An 18,111-nucleotide genomic window follows, 5' to 3' on the forward strand; every position below is an offset into this window, starting at 1 on the left:
TCAGGAGACACCAGCGGTCACTCTGCTGTGTCCCGTATGGTATGTGTGCAGGCTCGTGCCTTACCAAATTAGCCCATGAGCACCCTGGACTATAGGAAGGGCCCTGCCCCTTCCTGCATTGCCTGAGCGTTGTTGTCGTTTACCTATGTTCGTCTCTGCAAACGGTCCCTTAAGTATTTTTCTTCTCCCAGTGTTTCCGTTCGTGCTGCCTGTATCCTGAATCCCGTGCTATCCTGGTCCTAGTGCCGTTGAGAGTTGTAGTCGTGTTGTGCTGAGTACTACATCTGCCTTATGTCAGGGTCACTTCCTTCTCACTGTTATTTCACACCGAATAGCCACCTCTGTAAATTGGAAACTGAGGGCATGCGTGGAAGAGATATACCAGGCAGACAAGTTGGTACACATCCTCCCTCAGTGAAGCAGGAAGTAAGATTAAACTCTATTGAACAAAGAATCTACAAATCTCCTCCCTAGAGATGTGGGACGTGCTTAAGCCCTATTGGCTCTATTCAGCTGTAAGTTCATCTGTACACTCCTCTTGCATTCCAGGGGCGGTGTCTCCATAGGCGTGTTCCTGATGCAGGCTCCATTTTATTCCATTCAAGTTCTTTGTGGAATATACTGATATAAAGTAATAATGTTTTTGCAAGCAATATACAAGCTAATGATCCCTGACAGTTACACCACGCCTGGTGTCTGCCTGCTACCGAGGTCCCATCCGAGCCTGTCTTGCTACTGTCTGAAGTTACCACAGGTATACCTATTCAAACTATTGACTTTACTTGTATCCTGTTGGCCAGCTGCCATACAGTCAAGGCGGTACGGCCCAGTAGGTCCACGCACCTAACGTGATACAGGGCTTGCTTAAATCACTAGGGCGGCACTCGCAGCGCCGCAGTTAGCTCTGACAGCTCAAGGAAGAAGCGATTCCTGCCAGTCTGGTAACCCCCGGATTGTTGGTATGCGGACCTTGTGTTCCTTTTGGCCGATGTCACATGACCCTTACCTCTCGGTCCCGACCTTTTCTCTCAGGGACCTCTCTTCTACCAGAATTTAATGTCGCTACGTATAACGCCGTGGATGTTGAAGCAGTCGTTCTGAGGTCTCGTGGCTTTTCGGATAGTGTTATCCTCACTATGCTTAAAGGGGTATTCCGGTTATAGTAATTTACCCCCTAGGGTAGGTAGAGGGTAACTTGCTGATCGGTCGATACTGACAGCTCGGACCCCCATCGTTTACGAGGACGGAGGTCCAGGTACCCCTCGTTTGAACAGAGCGGCAGGTCGCTCATGCGCATTGCCGCTCCATTCATTCTCTACGGCAGCGCCGGAAATAGCCGAACGTTGTACTTGGCTGTCTCTGGAGCTCCCATAGAGCATGAATGGAGCGGCAGTGCGTGTGAGGAAGCTGCCGCTCTGTTCAAACGAGGGGTACGGGACCCCCGTTCTAGTCAAAGGTGGAGGTCCGAACACCGACCAATCCGCAAGTTACCCCCTTAATCTATGGCTTGGGGGTAACTTTTTCTAAACCGGAATACTCCTTTATGGCTAGAAACTAGTCTTCAGCCCGCATTTACCCTCCTACGTGGACAGTTTACCTTGGTTTGTGTGAGGATCGGATCGCAATCTCCCTGCCCCTTACGTTTTTCCCTGTCCAGGATTCTCTCCTTTTTACATATGGGTTTGGATCATGGTTTAGCTCTCAGTTCCCTGAAGGGGCAGGTGTCTGCTCTTTCCATTTTGTTTGGTCACCCGTTGGCATCTAACACTGACATTGAAACTTTTGCAGGGGGTGGCAGCAGGGCTTCATAGGAGTACAAAAATTGCAGACCACACAAACCAACGGCACCCCCAGATCGCTCCGCGGGGGTCGTTGGAACGTTACAGGTTTTTAGTCATTTAAATGCGGTCGCTATTGACCGCAGCATTTAACGGGTTAAATGAGGGGGATCGGCTCGAGCGGTATCCTGCTCGTTACCCGGAAGTGTCGGCTCTAGCACACAGCCGACATGCTCGTTCTATGGAGCGGACGTGTGTATATATACGGCGGATGTCGGGAAGGGGTAAACTTAATATGTAGTATTTCTCTTTTGGTTACATGTAACATCCATAACTCCTTTTATATCTTGGACCCCGCAGCGGAGAGTAGATGATTTAAGGTAACAGCCAACTACCACTCGCTGGCTTATAATGTTTATTAGTGATGTTAACATCCTCAACATTCCCCACTCCCTCCCTTTTTTTTTTTTTTTCCTTCTTCTCCCTCCAAAAGTCCCACTCTCTTTATCCTAGCTATGGTGAGTTAACTCTGCTGCCATGAATCAAATTGTATGACTTCATAATAGTATTATAAAATGTATATCCTCTCCGCGCCATCACGTTTACCTGTGGATAAACCTATAGCACTGTGTGTAGGGAGATATTCCCTATCCTAGATACAAGTTCTCCAGTATATTAGTAAATTTACTAGGCCGCAGATATGTGGGGCAGGGCATTCCATCAGAAGCTGGCTTTCCACTTTTGACCGAGGGGAAGGACGATCTCTGCACAGCCAACCGTGCACCGTTTTCCAGTGCTCCCATTGGTTAGTAGCAAGCAAGGCAGCTACTCCTCTTCTCCAGCAAGCGGTAGTCAGAGACCACATTCATATCTGTTCATGAGTGTCCTGCTTCTGGTACTGGTAGGCTCTGACCTGGGCAATTCTCCCCTCCAGTCTCTCTCTTGTAGCCTTTGACCCCTACTTTTCTTCACATTTACACTTGTATATATTTCATATGAATTTGCTCAACGGCCACTACTATTCTCTGCATATAAGGGTATGTTCCCACGTACACGTCTGATACGCCTGAAAAATAGCTCCGGAATTTCAGACGTAATGGCATGTGCAGGCGTTTTTCGTAGCGTCCATTACGGACGTAATTGGAGCTGTTTTTCTATGGTGCCAATGGAAAACTGCTCCAATTACGTCCCAAGAAGTGACGGGCACTTCTTTGACGCGGCCGTCTTTTTTACGCGCCGTCTTTTGACAGCGGCGCGTAAAAAAAATGACCGTCGGCACAGAACATCGTAAAGCCCATTCAAATGAATGGGCAGATGTTTGCCGGCGCATTGGAGCCATATTTTCGGACGTAATTCGAGGTTAAAACGTCCGACTTGCGTCCGTAAATGTGGTGTGTGAACCCAGCCTAACTGGGTGTGGCAATCATTTCTGAACGCGGGAGAGGCCCCTAGACAAGATAACTGTCATTATTACCAATTTTGCCTGCTCCCGCTATAATACCACGTTTCAGTATGGTCAGTCTGAACCCATATGCCACAACTGCTTGCGACTAAAACAGCACGTAGGTGAGCTACCCATCATGGTCGCTTTAGCGCAACTCCCTCTGGGTCCTGTACCACAGTAGCCACACTCTGTCATTGTCGGTATCACATCTATCCAGGGCATCTAGGTCTATTGTTGATATGCTAAGCCAGTTGTCTTTACAGACTGAAAGCCGTATTACACCGGCCAATCAGCTGGTGCAACGAGCGCCAATCAACGAGACATCTCCTGTCACAAGGAGCTATGTATGAGGACGACGGTCGTTAATCTCTGATTGCTCGTCCCCATACATTCTCAGCATTGTGAGAAACTAGACATGGACCGCACAATCCACAGTATATACGTTGATCTGAGCCGCTAGGCATAATTTAGAAACATGAACATGAGGTTCTTTGTAAACATTTTGATCAAACTGTATAAGCCCACTTGCCACTTCACGGCGACCTCTTTAAAGTGGGTCCCTACTCTAGCGGTTGCAGCACCGCATGGCGGCTACCGCCACCGCAGCACCGCTCCTGCAGAGGGAGCAACCCAGGGGCCCAAAAGCACCCATGCCTTCAGACCGTGCCAAGCCTCCTTGGTTCTGGGCCACGTCCCCCCACAAGTGCAGCACTACAGCAACAGACACCACCATACAGCACCACAAAATGTGAACAGATGGAATGCGCTCACCTTGCCATGCGCCCCCAGTGCCATGTCGACAGCGCGTCTACCTGTTTACACAGAGAGCTGTGCTGTCGACAACAATAATATTTAACTTTTTTAAAACAAGCAAACGTTCATCTGCTGATCGCTGCCCTGTTTACACAGGGCAATTATCGGGAACGAGCGTTCTATGAACGCTTGTCTGCCGGATAATTGCCCTGTGTGAGACGCCCTTATATTGAGCCCTTTGAACTGAGAGGAATCTTTTTTCTGCTGACCAGGTGCGGGGTAAACTCTGAAAAAGGGTCATATCTAAAAGTACCCAGCATCCACTCAATTTAACCAAACTTGTTAGCATCCTCTCCATCCCGAGGAATGCGATCCGACATTACCTCCAAAGATGAGAATCGCTCAGAGGGTGAGGTGTCAAATACAGATTCAACCCTGGATGAACAGTCATCAAAAATCCTTCTTCATGGATGGCACCCTTTTTACAGCCATCAAAGATACTCTACATGTTCAGGACCAAGAACCTTCCTCCTTCCAAGGGAGTTTTTTTATTTTATTTCAAGCGACCTCCACGCTCCCCAAAATGCTTCCCTTCTCCGAATTTGAGAAAGCTTTGTCTCTAAAGAGTGGTGTTTTCTGGATAGGCACTTCACAAAGCATGTTTTTTTTTTATTTATCTATTTTCAGCAGAATTTTTGAAAACATGGCACTTTTCTCCAGCAGTGAACCCTCCAGTCTCTCATTTAGCCTTACATACCTACCACTCTTTCCATGGCAAACTCTTCATTCCAGGATTGGCGTGTCAGAAAAATGTAATCATTTGCAAAGTCTTCCTTTGAGGATCTGTGATCTGCTTGTTGGCATATATTTGCCTTTTCATAGGTCTGCAGAGCCATTACATAATGGGCAAAACGGCTCCACCAAGCTATACTTTCAGGCGGTCCCCTGTCGAGCTCTCGCAGAGCTGGCTTTACAAATATCTCATGTGAGTTAGTACGTGTGAAGCCTCCTTGGACATGGCCAGATTACTGGCTTGTTTCTAGTCTTTATCTATAGCCATTTGCCAGGATGCTTTGGCTAAACTGCTAGTCTACTGACGCGGCCTCAAAGAAATCCTTGATGGCCCTTTCATTTGCTGGCTCCTATTTCTTTGATAGCGATCTGGACTAACACAGAGCAAGAGCTCTCTCCTACCCCAGACCAGGTATTTTCGCACGGCTCACCAGAAGGAACAGGCCTCGGTTTAGTGTCTTTCGTTGCTTCTCAAGTCCCCCGACCTATGTATAGGAAGCTAACCACAAAGGAAGTAGCCTTCCCTTAAACCACGTCCTTCTTTGTGCCTGTGCCCCCAGGCTCCCAAATCTGCCTCCAACTAGTCCTCTTTAGCATTAAAAACAGTCCCCATGTGAGTCACTTTAGGTAAAAGGGGGCAATTTTTTATTTTTCTGGATGTTTGGCACTCCCACGTTCCTAGTGCCTGGGTCTGTGAAGTCATCTCCATTGACTATAAAATCAATTTTACTTCCATGCTCCCGGATTTCTGTTCTTTCGCTCAATACAACCGACCTCTCCTCCCAGGGCTGCCGCCTCTTTTCAGGCACTAGCATCTTTTTCTCCCAAGAGGCGAGTTGTCGTACCCCCCCCCCTCCCGAGAGAATACTTCTGAGGTTTAAATTCAAATCTCTTCCAACGTGGTCCTAAAAATGCAACAGACATCCCGGTGGTCTTTCAGATCATCAATGGAGTGGGGGGAATTTCAGCTCTCGGTAGACATCAAGGATTTGTATCTACCTATCCCAATCTGTGATTCACGCCAATGGTTCTTTCGCTTTGCTATTTGATCAAACAAGTATCCGTTTGTGGCTCTCCCCTTTGTACTGTCCACGGCTCAGTGTGGCTTCACGAAGGTCCTGTTCTCTGTGATGGTGGGTTTTTTTTTACTCTCAGGCGTTGTAGCCATTCCCTGTTTGGTAAAATAAATCTGGAGAACCTTCAAATCACTTTGGACACACCTGTCTCACTTTGGCTGGGTAATCAGCTCTTGGCGGATCAAGTTTCTTACCATGTGTTTCTCGAAGCTGCTCAGGGCAGGATTATTTTCTTTTCAGATAAACTTCACTCCCTCCAACAAAAGCTCCAGATTCTCCAGGAACATGAAGTCTCCATCTGGCAGTAAACGTGGAGGCGATCCCATATGCCCAGTTTTATACTTGCCCCATTAGCGACAAATTCTGTCATACAGGGACAAGGCTAGGTATTTCCTGGATTGCACCATTCTGCTGCCCCTGTCAGTCCATTGCTCTCTCCAATGGTGACCCTGCCCTCCAAACTCTGCCCCGCCCCTTCCTCCCACTCCAGTGGTGGGTCCTAACAACGGATGCCATCGTCCTTGACTGGTAGGGGTTCTTCAGAACCAGATGATTTTGATGCTATGGTCCCTTCAAACCAAGGCCCTAGCAGGTCATCTTGTACGGGTTTAAATGGACAATGCAACGCCTGTCGCATACCTAAACCACCAAGGTGGAACCTCCTGCAGCTCTGCAACGATGTCCGAAACTACTAACATTCTACAATGGGCAGAAGGACACATCCTAGCTCTCTCAGGGGTGGACAATTGGGTTGTCCATTTTCTCAGCGGGGTGCAGGTCGAACCAGTAGAGTGGGCCCTTTATTCTGGAGTATTCAAGGAAACCTGCTCCAGATGGGGTCTCCCAGACGCTGACCTCATGGCATACAGACTCCACCACAAACTAACAGAGTTAATGTCCAGGGCTCAAGATCCCCTGGCATTAGACGCACTAGTCATTTCATGGACCCAGTTCACAGTCCCATACACCCCCCCCCCCCTTCTTCTGCTCCCTCCTTGGATCCTCAAGAAAATCAAGGCAGAAGGCGTCCCAGCGTTTCTTATTGCTCCGTATTGTCCCCGTCGAACGTGAAATGCCAACCTCGTCACTCTTCTGGCAGATGTTCCTTAGCGTCTTCTCTCTGAGTTCTCTCTTCCAGCCAAGTCTAGCCACTCTTTGTTTAACAGCATGGCTGTTGAAGCTGCCGTAATGATGGCATGTGATTTCTATGAGCAGGTTACAAAGACAATGATCATGGCTCGTAAAGCTTCTTCTCCCTTGTTTACCCTAACATTCGGAAGTCCTTTTTCCGCTGGTATGAAGGGAGGAATTTCCAACTAATGCAATTTTTCCTCTCTCCTCTGCTTTCCGTCTATCAGAATGGTCTGGATATGGGCCTGGCCCTTAGCTCCCTAAGGGCCATGTTTCCGCCCTATCCTTTCTCTTCCAGAGTCCCCTGGCATTCAATTCAGCAGTCTGGACTTTTCGCCAAGGAGTAGCACATGCTGTGCCTCCCTTCTGTAAGCCCACATTTCCGTGGGATCTTAATTTAATCCTGGTTGCTTTGCAGTCTTCTTCTACCTTTAGAGCCTCTGGGTGACATCTCTTTGCTTTCTTTCTTGTATGGTAGCTATCCTGGGAGAGGTCACCTCCATTAAATTATCTGAATTTGCAGCCTCGTTTTCTAAATCTATGTTTATGGTGATGCACCAAGGGAAGGTGGTTCTTCGTCCCGTGTCAAGTGGTATTGGTCTTGCACATTAACGAGGACATTGTCGTCCCCCTCCTCTTCCCTTTCTAGGGAATGATCTTTTCATAAAGTGGATGCGGTCCATGCACTGTACCTCACGCAAACGTCCTTGTTCCGCTGACGCTCTGTTTTCAGATGGTCCTAGGTGCGGTCTAACTGCATCGAAGGCCCCCATATCCTGCTGGTTTCTGTTAGCCATTGGATAAGGCATACAGGTCAAAGGGCATATGTAAGCCTATAACGTAGCGGCTATCGCAGACCAACTATATCCCTTTTGGAATGATACGACCCCCTTTCTGTGGGCTGTCAAAGGGCATATGTAGTCTCCCTTTTTGAATGATGACCCATTCTACTCGAGCGTTATGGGCATAATGGGTGGTTCAAAACAAAGCCTCTATCGTGCAAGTGTGTAAGGCTGCGATGTGGTCTTCTGAACACACTGCTGTTGAATTTCACAAGGTCATCTGTATCCCCAAAGACAGGTCCGAGAGAACTGGATTTTTTAATTACCTATCGTAAAATCCCTTTCTTGTCACGTTCATTGGGGACACAGTATCCTCCCAATTTTTTATTTTTTTTTTCTGAAGTTTTCTACATAGGGGTTAGTTTCTTTGGGTTCTTACATTGCTTGAGTTTAACAGGTTGCATTATTTATTTCTGCTTACATACTAAACTGACCTAGCACAGTGTCTGCTGGAGGAATATAGCTGGTGGGCGGATGCTATGTAGTGTCCGCATCTAGTGGCAACAGCTATATCCAAGGTCATCTCTTTCCCCCAAATGGAGATAAAAAAGAGATTTTACCGTGAGTAACAAAAAATTACCAATTATAATCCCTTCTGTCTTCTCTTTTCCAACCTACATAGCTTTCAATAAGCGCTATATAGTGAATAAAGACCTGTTGATTATGTACTCAGCGTCCTAGCAGACCCAGATACACTCTGCCAGTGTCTGATATCACCACAGGGGGTATTTTCTTTTGTAACTGGGACTCCTATGGATGCCAGTTACAGTGGAAAAGAGCAAAATCAAGAAAAAGTGTGAAAGTCTCCTAGAAGTCTCTTATGACCTCTTGGGGGACATATTATGTAATAAAAATATATACATAAGTAAAAAAAAAAAAAACACCACCCACGCCAACCCATTGCCACAGACCTCCCATTTACCCCAGACTATACGTATTGGGTATCGAAATTAACGAAATAAAATGAACACATTTTAATACTTTATTGTCCATTTGCAAATTCAAAGAATAAGAAAAGCTATCCTTTTTTTTTTTTAATCTATTTTTTTTGTACACTTTTCAGTAACCGCCCTATATGTCATGCAAAAATTATTTTGGTGGACCAACAAATAAAGGGAACTACGATGCTGTGTCCTGGAACCTATAGGGGATATAGAGCACTCCAGAGATAAACCATTGGCTAAGCAGATGAGGAATGAACACCCTAGGAACCCTTTTGCAGTCTCCTTTAACCCCTTAATGACCAGGCCTGAAAAGACCTTAATGACCAGCAAAATGTTTCTGTTTTTGCCTCTCTGCCTTTCAGCAGCCATAACTTTTTTATTTTTTCATTGACGTGGCTGCATGAAGCCTTGTTTTATGCGAGAGAAATAGTATTTTTCTCCCCCACAGTTTGGTGGTAACGTTTTTTTTTTTTTTTTTTTTTTTTACGGCGTGAATATAGGAAAAAGCGATTCTTGCCATTGGTCTTTATTTTTTATCCCGTTCACGCCAAATAACCTTTTCAATTCTTCAGGTTATTACGGTCGTGTAGATACCTAATATGTGTAGGTTTTTATGTAAGGTAAGTGTAAATAAAATCCCATTTAAGGGATAACTTTTTTTATAACTTTATTTTTTACTTATGTATTAGCATACTCCTGTATGCTAATACATTACACTGTGTCACTATGACACAGGCTGCTGTTAGGGCAGCACATAGTGTTCCCGAACAGCAGGCAAACGGAACAGACAGCCCTGGGGTCCTTTGTATGTCCTCAGGGCTGACTGCAGAGGGATTCCCCGGTGTTCGATCGCATCACCGGAATACCGGTGATGCGATCTAAGAGGGGAATTCCCTTTGATCATGCCGCGGTCACTGACCACAGCAATCAAAGCGTTAAACAGCTGGGGTTGGAATGTTTTCTGACCTCCGCTGTGTTCAGGAGGCTGCTCTGAGATCAGGAGCTGTTAGTTACCGCTCCTGCTTAGAGGGGGGGGGGGGGATGTTCTCACACGTGCGCTCATCAGCCTCATCTGCAGGGACGCCAAAAGACGTCGTCGTAGACTGGGGACTTGCGCCGCCTGACGTCAATAGACAGCGGTCGGAAAGGAGTTAAGTTGATTTGAAGTCATTCAATATACACAGAGAAGGGGTGATTGGGATAAACGCATCTTTCAAAAGGAGACTCAATGGATATACCGTCCCAAAACCCTGAGTCCCTCAGGTTAGAATGACTTGTCTTTTACTTCATACATTTAAAGTCTTACCACAGACACCTGTTCTTTTATTAGGCTGGGTTCACACGACCATGATCGGTCCGTGAAATATGGACCGTATATCGGTCGCGTTTCCCGGACTGAACACACTGCAGGGAGCCGGGCTCCTAGCATCATAGTTATCCATGACGCTAGGTTCCCTGCCTCGCTGTGGAAAACTGTCCCGTACTGAAAAATGTTAGATAAAAATGTAAATTTTTATTTCTTTTTATTTATTATTTTAATTTGTTTTTTATAACCCCCTCCTCCTATTCACACTGTTCTGCTTTACAGGGCAATCCAAGCCCCACTTTCTTCCTATAATTTAATTCCCTGCCTTTTAGATGTATATCCGAGCGCGATGTCTTTTTCTGACATTTGTACTGCCAGTGCAATGAGTCTGTGGTCACCATAACAGCACACAGACGCATGGGCAGTAAGAGCCATAGTGCACGCAAGCGCAATAGTCTCTGACTTTTTGATTAGTGTTGGGACATTGGGAGGGGAAGGATGGGCTGAAGGAGTGACCTAAATGGTAGTGCTCATTAGAAGTGCTGTTTGGTGGTTGTGGTATGTTTTTGTATGAGTATGTTTTTGCTGGGTATCCTTTTTTTATTTTTTTCTTCATCTGTGCCTATTGTTTTGCACAGTTTGAAGTTTTTGCACATATTCGCTTTTTCTATTTGTGCACTTGCCTCTCTAGGTCCCACTGTACCTGATATCCACTATAAAGAATTGGCTAGACCATTAATAGGGTATCTAGGGTACAGGTTGTAGTCGTCCCTTGAGTAGGGGCGTTACTCCGACTAGGAAGGGTGACCTGAACGTCCCGGACCGAACACAGTGCAGGGAGCCGGGCTCCTAGCATCATAGTTATGTACAATGCTAGGAGTCCCTGCCTCGCTGCAGGACAATTGTCCCGTACTGTAATCATGTTTTCAGTAAGGGACAGTAGTGCCACGGAGAGGCAGGGACTCCTAGCGTCGTACATAACTGATGCTAGGAGCCTTGCTCCCTGCAGTGTGTTCGGTCCGGGACTTGCGGCCGAAATACTTCCGTCCTTTACGGACCGAATATGTTCGTGTGAATCCAGACTTACTATGGAATGTTTTTGATCACCTGATTTTTCTGTGATTTCTTCTCCATCAAATAAGTTAGGGCAGTTAAACCACCACATGCACAAACTAAGTGTCTGGTAATTTAGGACCAAAAGACTGGTCATTTAAGGGGTTTATTTCATAGGTAAGGCGAAATTCACACGAACGTATGCGTTTTGCACGCGCAAAAAACGCAGCTTTTTTTGCAAGTTGCAGTTCCATGTGTCATTAGTGTTTGGTGCGTGGCTGCGTGATTTTCACGCATATGCCATCCTTATGACACGCGGTTTTGTGGTTTAGAAAAAGAAATGAAGGAGGTGGTTTTATTTTCCCCTTCATTTCTTTATCTAGTGTTGTGCGAATCACGCGCAGCACACGGAAGTGCGTCCGTGTGCTACGCGTGATTTTCACGCACCCATTGACTTCAATGGTTGCGTGATGCGCAGAAAACGCTCAAGTATAGGACATGTCGTGAGTTTCACGCAGCGGACACGCTGCGTGAAAAACACGGAATGTCAATGTCCCCATTGCCTTACATAGGTCCGTGCAACGCGCGTGATTTTGATGCGCGTATTATGGACGTGAACTACGCTCGTGTAAATAAGGCCTAAGTGTAAGATACCTTTCCATATCTTGAAATACAACTTGATTTAATATTTCTATTTGCATATAAAAACACTGTATCTTGGAATAAGCAGATTTTTATGTGTGCAGGCAGCTGTATGAGTTGGTGAAAAAACATGGTCTTGTCGAAGTTGCTGGACAGGAGATTCTAGGATGGTATATGCTACTTGCTGCTGAAGACCGAAAACTTATTAAAGGTAGCATTGCATTTACTTTTCTTGTAAAGTGAAATTAAATATCATGTTATATAGCTGTAAAGGAAAGCAGTAGTTTGGAGTCACTTCAAAGAGAACCTATTACTAAAAGGAGTACTGTTTATAATGGAAAATGGAAAAAAAAAATCAAAAAAAAAATCCTACTTGTTCGTTACATTGGGGGACACAGAACGTGGGTATATGCTGCAGCCACGAGGTGGCGTGACACTTAAAGAGGCTCTCTCACCAGATTTTCAAACCCCTATCTCCTATTGCAGCTGATCGGCGCTGCAATGTAGATAACAGTAACGTTTTTTGTTTTTTCTAAAACGAGCATTTTTGGCCAAGTTATGACCATTTTTATATTTATGCAAATGAGCCTTTCTTATGTACAAAGTTATGTCCAAGTGGGCGTGTATTGTGTATGTACATCTGGGCGTTTTTACTTGTTTTACTAGCTGGGCGTTGTGAATAGAAGTGTCGAATCAGCATCATCCACTTCGCTTCGTTACCACCCAGCTTCTGGCAGTTCACAGACACACAGCGTGTCCTCGCTCATCCGACGCAATGAAGTTCCTGTGGGAGGAAGTGAGTGACGTCACAGCGTGATCTCGCGAGGACACGCTGTGTGTCTGTGCACTGCCAGAACTGGGTGGTAACGAAGAGAAGTGGATGATGCTGATTCGTCAGCATCATACACTTCTATTCACAACGCCCAGCTAGTAAAACAAGTAAAAACGCCCAGATGTACATACACAATACACGCCCAGTTGTACTTAAGAAAGGCTCATTTGCATAAATATAAAAATGGTCATAACTTGGCCAAAAATGCTCGTTTAAAAAAAAAAAAAAAAAACGTTACCCTTATCTACATTGCAGCGCCGATCTGCTGCAATAGGAGATAGGGGTTTGAAAATCTGGTGACAGAGCCTCTTTAACCCCTTAATGACCAAGCCATTTTTTAAGTTTTTCCATCGTCGCATTCCAAGAGCTATAACCTTTTTATTTTTGCGTCGACATAGCTGTATAAGGTCTTGTTTTTTGCGGGACAAGTTGTATGTTTTAATAGCACCATTTTGGGGGACATATTATTTATTGATTAACTTTTATTTGGTGGGAAATAGAAAAAAACCTGAAATTTCGCCACTCTTTTTCGCGTCTTAAATCTACGCCATTTACCGTGTGATATAAATAACACTAACTTTATTCAGCGGGTTGTTACGATTGCAACGATACCAAATTTGTATAGTTTTTGTATGTTTTACTACTTTTACACAGTAAAAACGCTTTTTTTTTCAAAATTATTTGTTTTTGTGCCTCCATATTTGAAGAGCCGTAACGTTTTTATTTTTTCGCCGATGCGGTTGTATGAGGGATTTTTTTTGCGGGACGACTTGTAGTTTTTATTGGTACCATTTTGGAGTAGATGCGACTTTTTGATCACTTTTTATCACATTTTTTTTTAAAGTCAGGATTCACAGAAAACAGCAATTTTTCCATAGTTTTTTATTACATTTTTTTACGGCGTTCACCGTGCGGGTTAAATAATGTAATAGATTTATAGTCGGGGTCGTTACAGACGCGGCGATACCAAATATGTGTAACTTTGTAACTTTATTTTGTTTTTTTTAATAGTAAAGCATTTTGTAAGGGGAAAAGCTGGGTTTTTCATTTTTTTTTTTTTTTTCACTTTTTTTTTAAATTAACTTTTATTAAACTTTTTTTTTACTAGTCCCACTAGGGGATTATAATATGCGATTCTGCGATCGTATTTATAATACACTACAATACTTTTGTATTGCAGTGTATTACTGCCTGTCCGTTTAACACGGACAGGCATCTGCTAGGTCATGCCTCCGGCATGATCTAGCAGGCATTCACTCCAGGCAGACCTGGGGGCCTTTATTAGGCCCCCGGCTGCCATTAGAGACAGACACTCGGCGATCGTATCGCCGGGTGTCGGTGGGAGAGAGAGGGAGCTCCCTCCCTCTCTCCAAAACCACTCAGATGCGGTGCTCGCTATTGAGCACCGCATCTGAGGGGTTAAACCGATGATATCGATACTAATATCGATCTCACCCGGCAGAGCAGGGACGCTCCCAGCCCTGAGCTGCCTCTAGCAGCTGAGAGCAGGGAGATTTGACCGCTCCCTGCTCTGTTTACTTATTCCGATGCCGCGACGTAAAAAGTCTATGGCATCGGAATAATGCCCGTTAGTGACCGACGTAGAAACACGATTGGCCGGTCACTAACGGGTTAAATAAAAGTGACTCTTCCTGTAGGATATAACCTGCCCACAGACTCTGAGCTAGTCAGTCTTCGCTTAGTGAGTGTAGGAGACAGATACTTCTGCTGATGGCGGCAGAGTTTCTACAAAGAATTTTATTTTATATTTTTGGAGAGTGTTCTCCTCACCATGCTTAAGGTAGATAGTATTCTTCAGCCGGCGTTTACCATCGTACATACAAGGCTTACCTTGGTTGGTGTGAGGATCGCAATCCACACCCCTATCCATGCGTTGTTTTTCTTGTCCAGAATTTTATCCTTTTTTACAGAGGCGTTTGGATCATGGTTTAGCTCTCCGCTCCCTGAAGGGGCAGGTGTCTGCGCTTTCCATCTTGTTTGGTCGCCTTTTGGTGTCTAACGCTGACATTGAGACTTTTTTGCAGGGAGTGGTTCATGCGGAGCCGCCCCCCTTATCGTCCTTACGGTTCCCTCGTGGGAGCGGAGTTTGGTTTTGGATGTCTTACAGTCGACTCCATTTGAAACCTTGCGTGAAATCTCTTGGTTTTCTGTTCTGGAAGCAGTTTTTTCTGGTTCCGGTGACCTGCATCTGGAGGTTCTTGGAGTTGGCGACACTTTAGTGTCATTTTCTGTTTCTGACACTTCACCAAGACAAGGCGGTTCTCTGCACGTTGTCTCCTTTTTGCTAAGGTGTTTTCGGCCTTCAACATAAATTATATTGTCTTGCCGTCTTTTTGTCCTTCTCTTAGTCATCCGAGGGAGCGTTCCCAACATAACCTGGAGGTTGTCCGTGCTCTGCAAATTTACTTTTCTGTTACTTCTTCCTTCCGTCGGTCGGACTCCCTCTTCATCCACCCATATGTTCCATGAAGGGTTTGGAGGCCTCTAAGGCCACCATTGCTTGGTGGATTCGAATGATTGTTCGCAAGGTTTATTGCGTCCGTGGAAAGGTTCCCTCTTTCCAGGTCATGGCCCACTTTACCAGAGCGGTTTGGGCTTCCTGAGCTGTTCGCTATCAGGCCTCTGCCCTTCAGTTGTGCAAGACGGCCACGTAATCTTCTCTACACACCTTTGTCAAGTTCTACCGGGTGCATACCTTGACCTCTGCAGATGCCTCTCTGGGTCACAAGGTATTGCAGGCATCTGTGAAATAGAACACAGGACATGGTCAGCTAGTACCGGCCCTGGGGAATGCTCTAGGACGTTCCACGGTCTGTGTCCCCCAATGTAAAGAACAAGAAAATAGGATTTTTTTGAGCACTCATCGTAATATCTTTTTCTTGTGCAGTTCATAGAGGGACACCGTTCCCATCTGTTTGTTTCTAGGTTTTATTTCTTTATAGAGTTGTCCGTTTGAGGGATTCCCCCCTCGTGTTTGACATGCTTATCTTTCCTTGGATCTGATAGTCCCACTGCTTGCAGACAAACTGAATATTTCAGTGCCTGTAAATGGGGTATATCCTGTAAGAGGAGTCACTTTTTTTTTATTTCTTTGTATCAAGCCTGCTAGTGCCAACAGCATATACCCACGGTCTCTGTCCACCAATGAATTGTACAAGAAAAAGATTTTGCGGTGAATACTCCTGTTTTAGGTTATGCAACTTTTATGCAAGTGTGGCCCCAAGTTGCCACCAGGCGTGTCCACATCACATTCCGATCATCCTCTGCATTCTCTAAGTCACTTTCCCATTATGCATAGCGGCCTGGGCAGAATTCTCATTGGAGCTTCTTGTCTCATTATGTAATTCCGTTGCCCAGTGGTCCTGCTATAAACTTAAATTTACAATGCAGCATGCGGTGTCGGACGGGCTCAGACGCATCGAGAAACCTTCTGGTGGCCAAGGCCACGGTTTTATTTATTTATTTATTTTCTTTAATGGCAATGTGTTATGTAGCAGTGTTGGCAACGCTTTTTGCCTCAGTTTTCAGAACGGTTTTGCGAAAATCACCGCAACAAATTACAGCTAAGAGTCACTACCTGAAGGAGCAGGCTGCTGAGCAGAGCAAACAGCCGCTTCGTCTCAACAGGAGGAGGAATCTTGGGCCTTCTATTAGGTGAAGTCAAACGAAGCCGATAAGTTGCAGAAATTTTATATTTCTTCGACTAAAATACAGTAGCATTCGTTTGAATGGATCTTGCAGGAATCCATGTGCTTGCTGCAGAAACAACCCCATTCAGATGAATAGAACAGGTTTTCAGTCGCAGAAATTTCTAAAACAAAATCTTCTGTGTGAATCCACCCTAAGGCTGTGTTCACGCACTGCAGGTTTGCTGCAGATTTTGCATGTGTTTTTTTTTTTTTTTTTTTCAAAGTCAGAATCAGGTATGGAACCTAAACATAAGAAATATATAATGGAATGCCTTATACATCCACTCTCCTGGATCAAATTCTGGTGAAAGTAAGGGTATGTTCACACGCAGTGGTTTCAGGTGTAATTCGGGCCGCTTACGCCTCGAATTACGCCTGAAAAACGGCACCATTACGCCTCCAAACATCTGCCCATTGCTTGCAATGGGATTTACGGTGTTCTGTTCCCACGAGGCGTATATTTTACGCGTCGCTGTCAAAATACGGCGCGTATAAAGACGCCCGTGAAAAAAGTGCAGGGCACTTCTTGCGACGTTTTTGGAGCCGCTTTTCATTGACTCCTCTCTTCTATGTATTGCCTCTCCATATGTTAGAAAACGCATGTAAACTTTGTATCCTTAAATTTTTTAATTCAGTGTACACATGATAGAGAGTGTATATGACACCGATGTGTCATTCATTAACTAGTGTCTAAATTCAACATATGCCGAGATACTTAATTAAACATGTAAAGAAACAAAAACGTATGCCTCGGATGAAGGCCATCCGTCACCCATGGGCTCCCATGTTAAAGTATATGTTTAACATACACAATTGTATAACTTAACGCAATTCAAAGAAAGTTAAAGCTCCCGGCTTATATGTTAAACAGAGGCTGTGATGATGCCTAACCGTGGCATCCATCAACCAAAGGCTGTGTGATTTTTGCAACATACGTGGTTTTTTATTTTTTTTATTTCCGGCTAATGTTATCCTATGTACACTTTTAAGGCTTCGTTCACATCTGCGTTGGGGTCCCGTTCTGACGTTCTGTCTGAGATTTCCATCAGAACGGGACCCTGAACAGACCCAAACGGAAACCAGAGGTTTCCATCACCATTGATTACAATGATGATGGATCTGGTGCCCATGGTTTCCTTTTGTCAGAAGATGGCTTGGACCTCTCATATCAATGTATTAAGTCATTATGCTTTCAAAGGAAATGTTTTGCATGTTTAGTTATATATTTACCTTCCCTACTGTCATATACTTATTATGCTCAATGGTAAAAGGTCCTCTTTAAGTAGATTTCTTTAGTAGTTTTCCTAATATATTTTAAGCTACTCCTTACAAGTGAGCAATATGATAGTCTGCGGTATTTTAACTTTTTTTTTTTTTCTTGCCCTGCAACCCTGTTCTAGATTACAGGACTCTGTGTACAGAAGTCTGTACTCTCCTAAAGCCAATCGGTCATCATACTATGCTACAGGTCCACTGCACTATTAGCCCAAATAGCGCAAAAAAAATATAGTATGTCTTTTGGCTAATGGCAGCTAACAAAGAATACAGCAGAGCAGACTCCTAGTTATGAGTCACCCTCCTCCCCACTTCTGCATCCACCATTGGATGCTGCCTTGTATATAAATAGAGACGTGGTTATAGGGGTCAACACTTCTGATGAAGTATGTACTGGAATAAGGTCAGTGTAAAGTGTGTGGTACGAGTGCTTGGTGCCACTTACTTGACTCTGTAAGGGAGGATTTACACGAGCGTGTGCGTTTTGCACGAGCAAAAACGCGGAGTTTTTCGTGCGCAAAAGGCACTTAACA

At 44.9% G+C, this 18,111-nt stretch overlaps 1 protein-coding gene across 1 annotated transcript in view; it reads left to right on the forward strand.

Moving 5' to 3' along the window:
• RBM44 (RNA binding motif protein 44) overlaps positions 1–18,111 on the forward strand; it is a 76,822-nt gene that overhangs the window by 22,488 nt on the left and 36,223 nt on the right. Inside the window, exon 4 of the mRNA XM_075829623.1 lies at positions 11,866–11,972. Coding sequence (XP_075685738.1) covers positions 11,866–11,972 — 107 coding nt within the window. The remainder of the gene's footprint in view (positions 1–11,865; positions 11,973–18,111) is intronic.

The sequence above is a fragment of the Rhinoderma darwinii genome, chromosome 6 (assembly GCF_050947455.1).
Source record: "Rhinoderma darwinii isolate aRhiDar2 chromosome 6, aRhiDar2.hap1, whole genome shotgun sequence".
Taxonomy (NCBI): domain Eukaryota; kingdom Metazoa; phylum Chordata; class Amphibia; order Anura; family Rhinodermatidae; genus Rhinoderma; species Rhinoderma darwinii.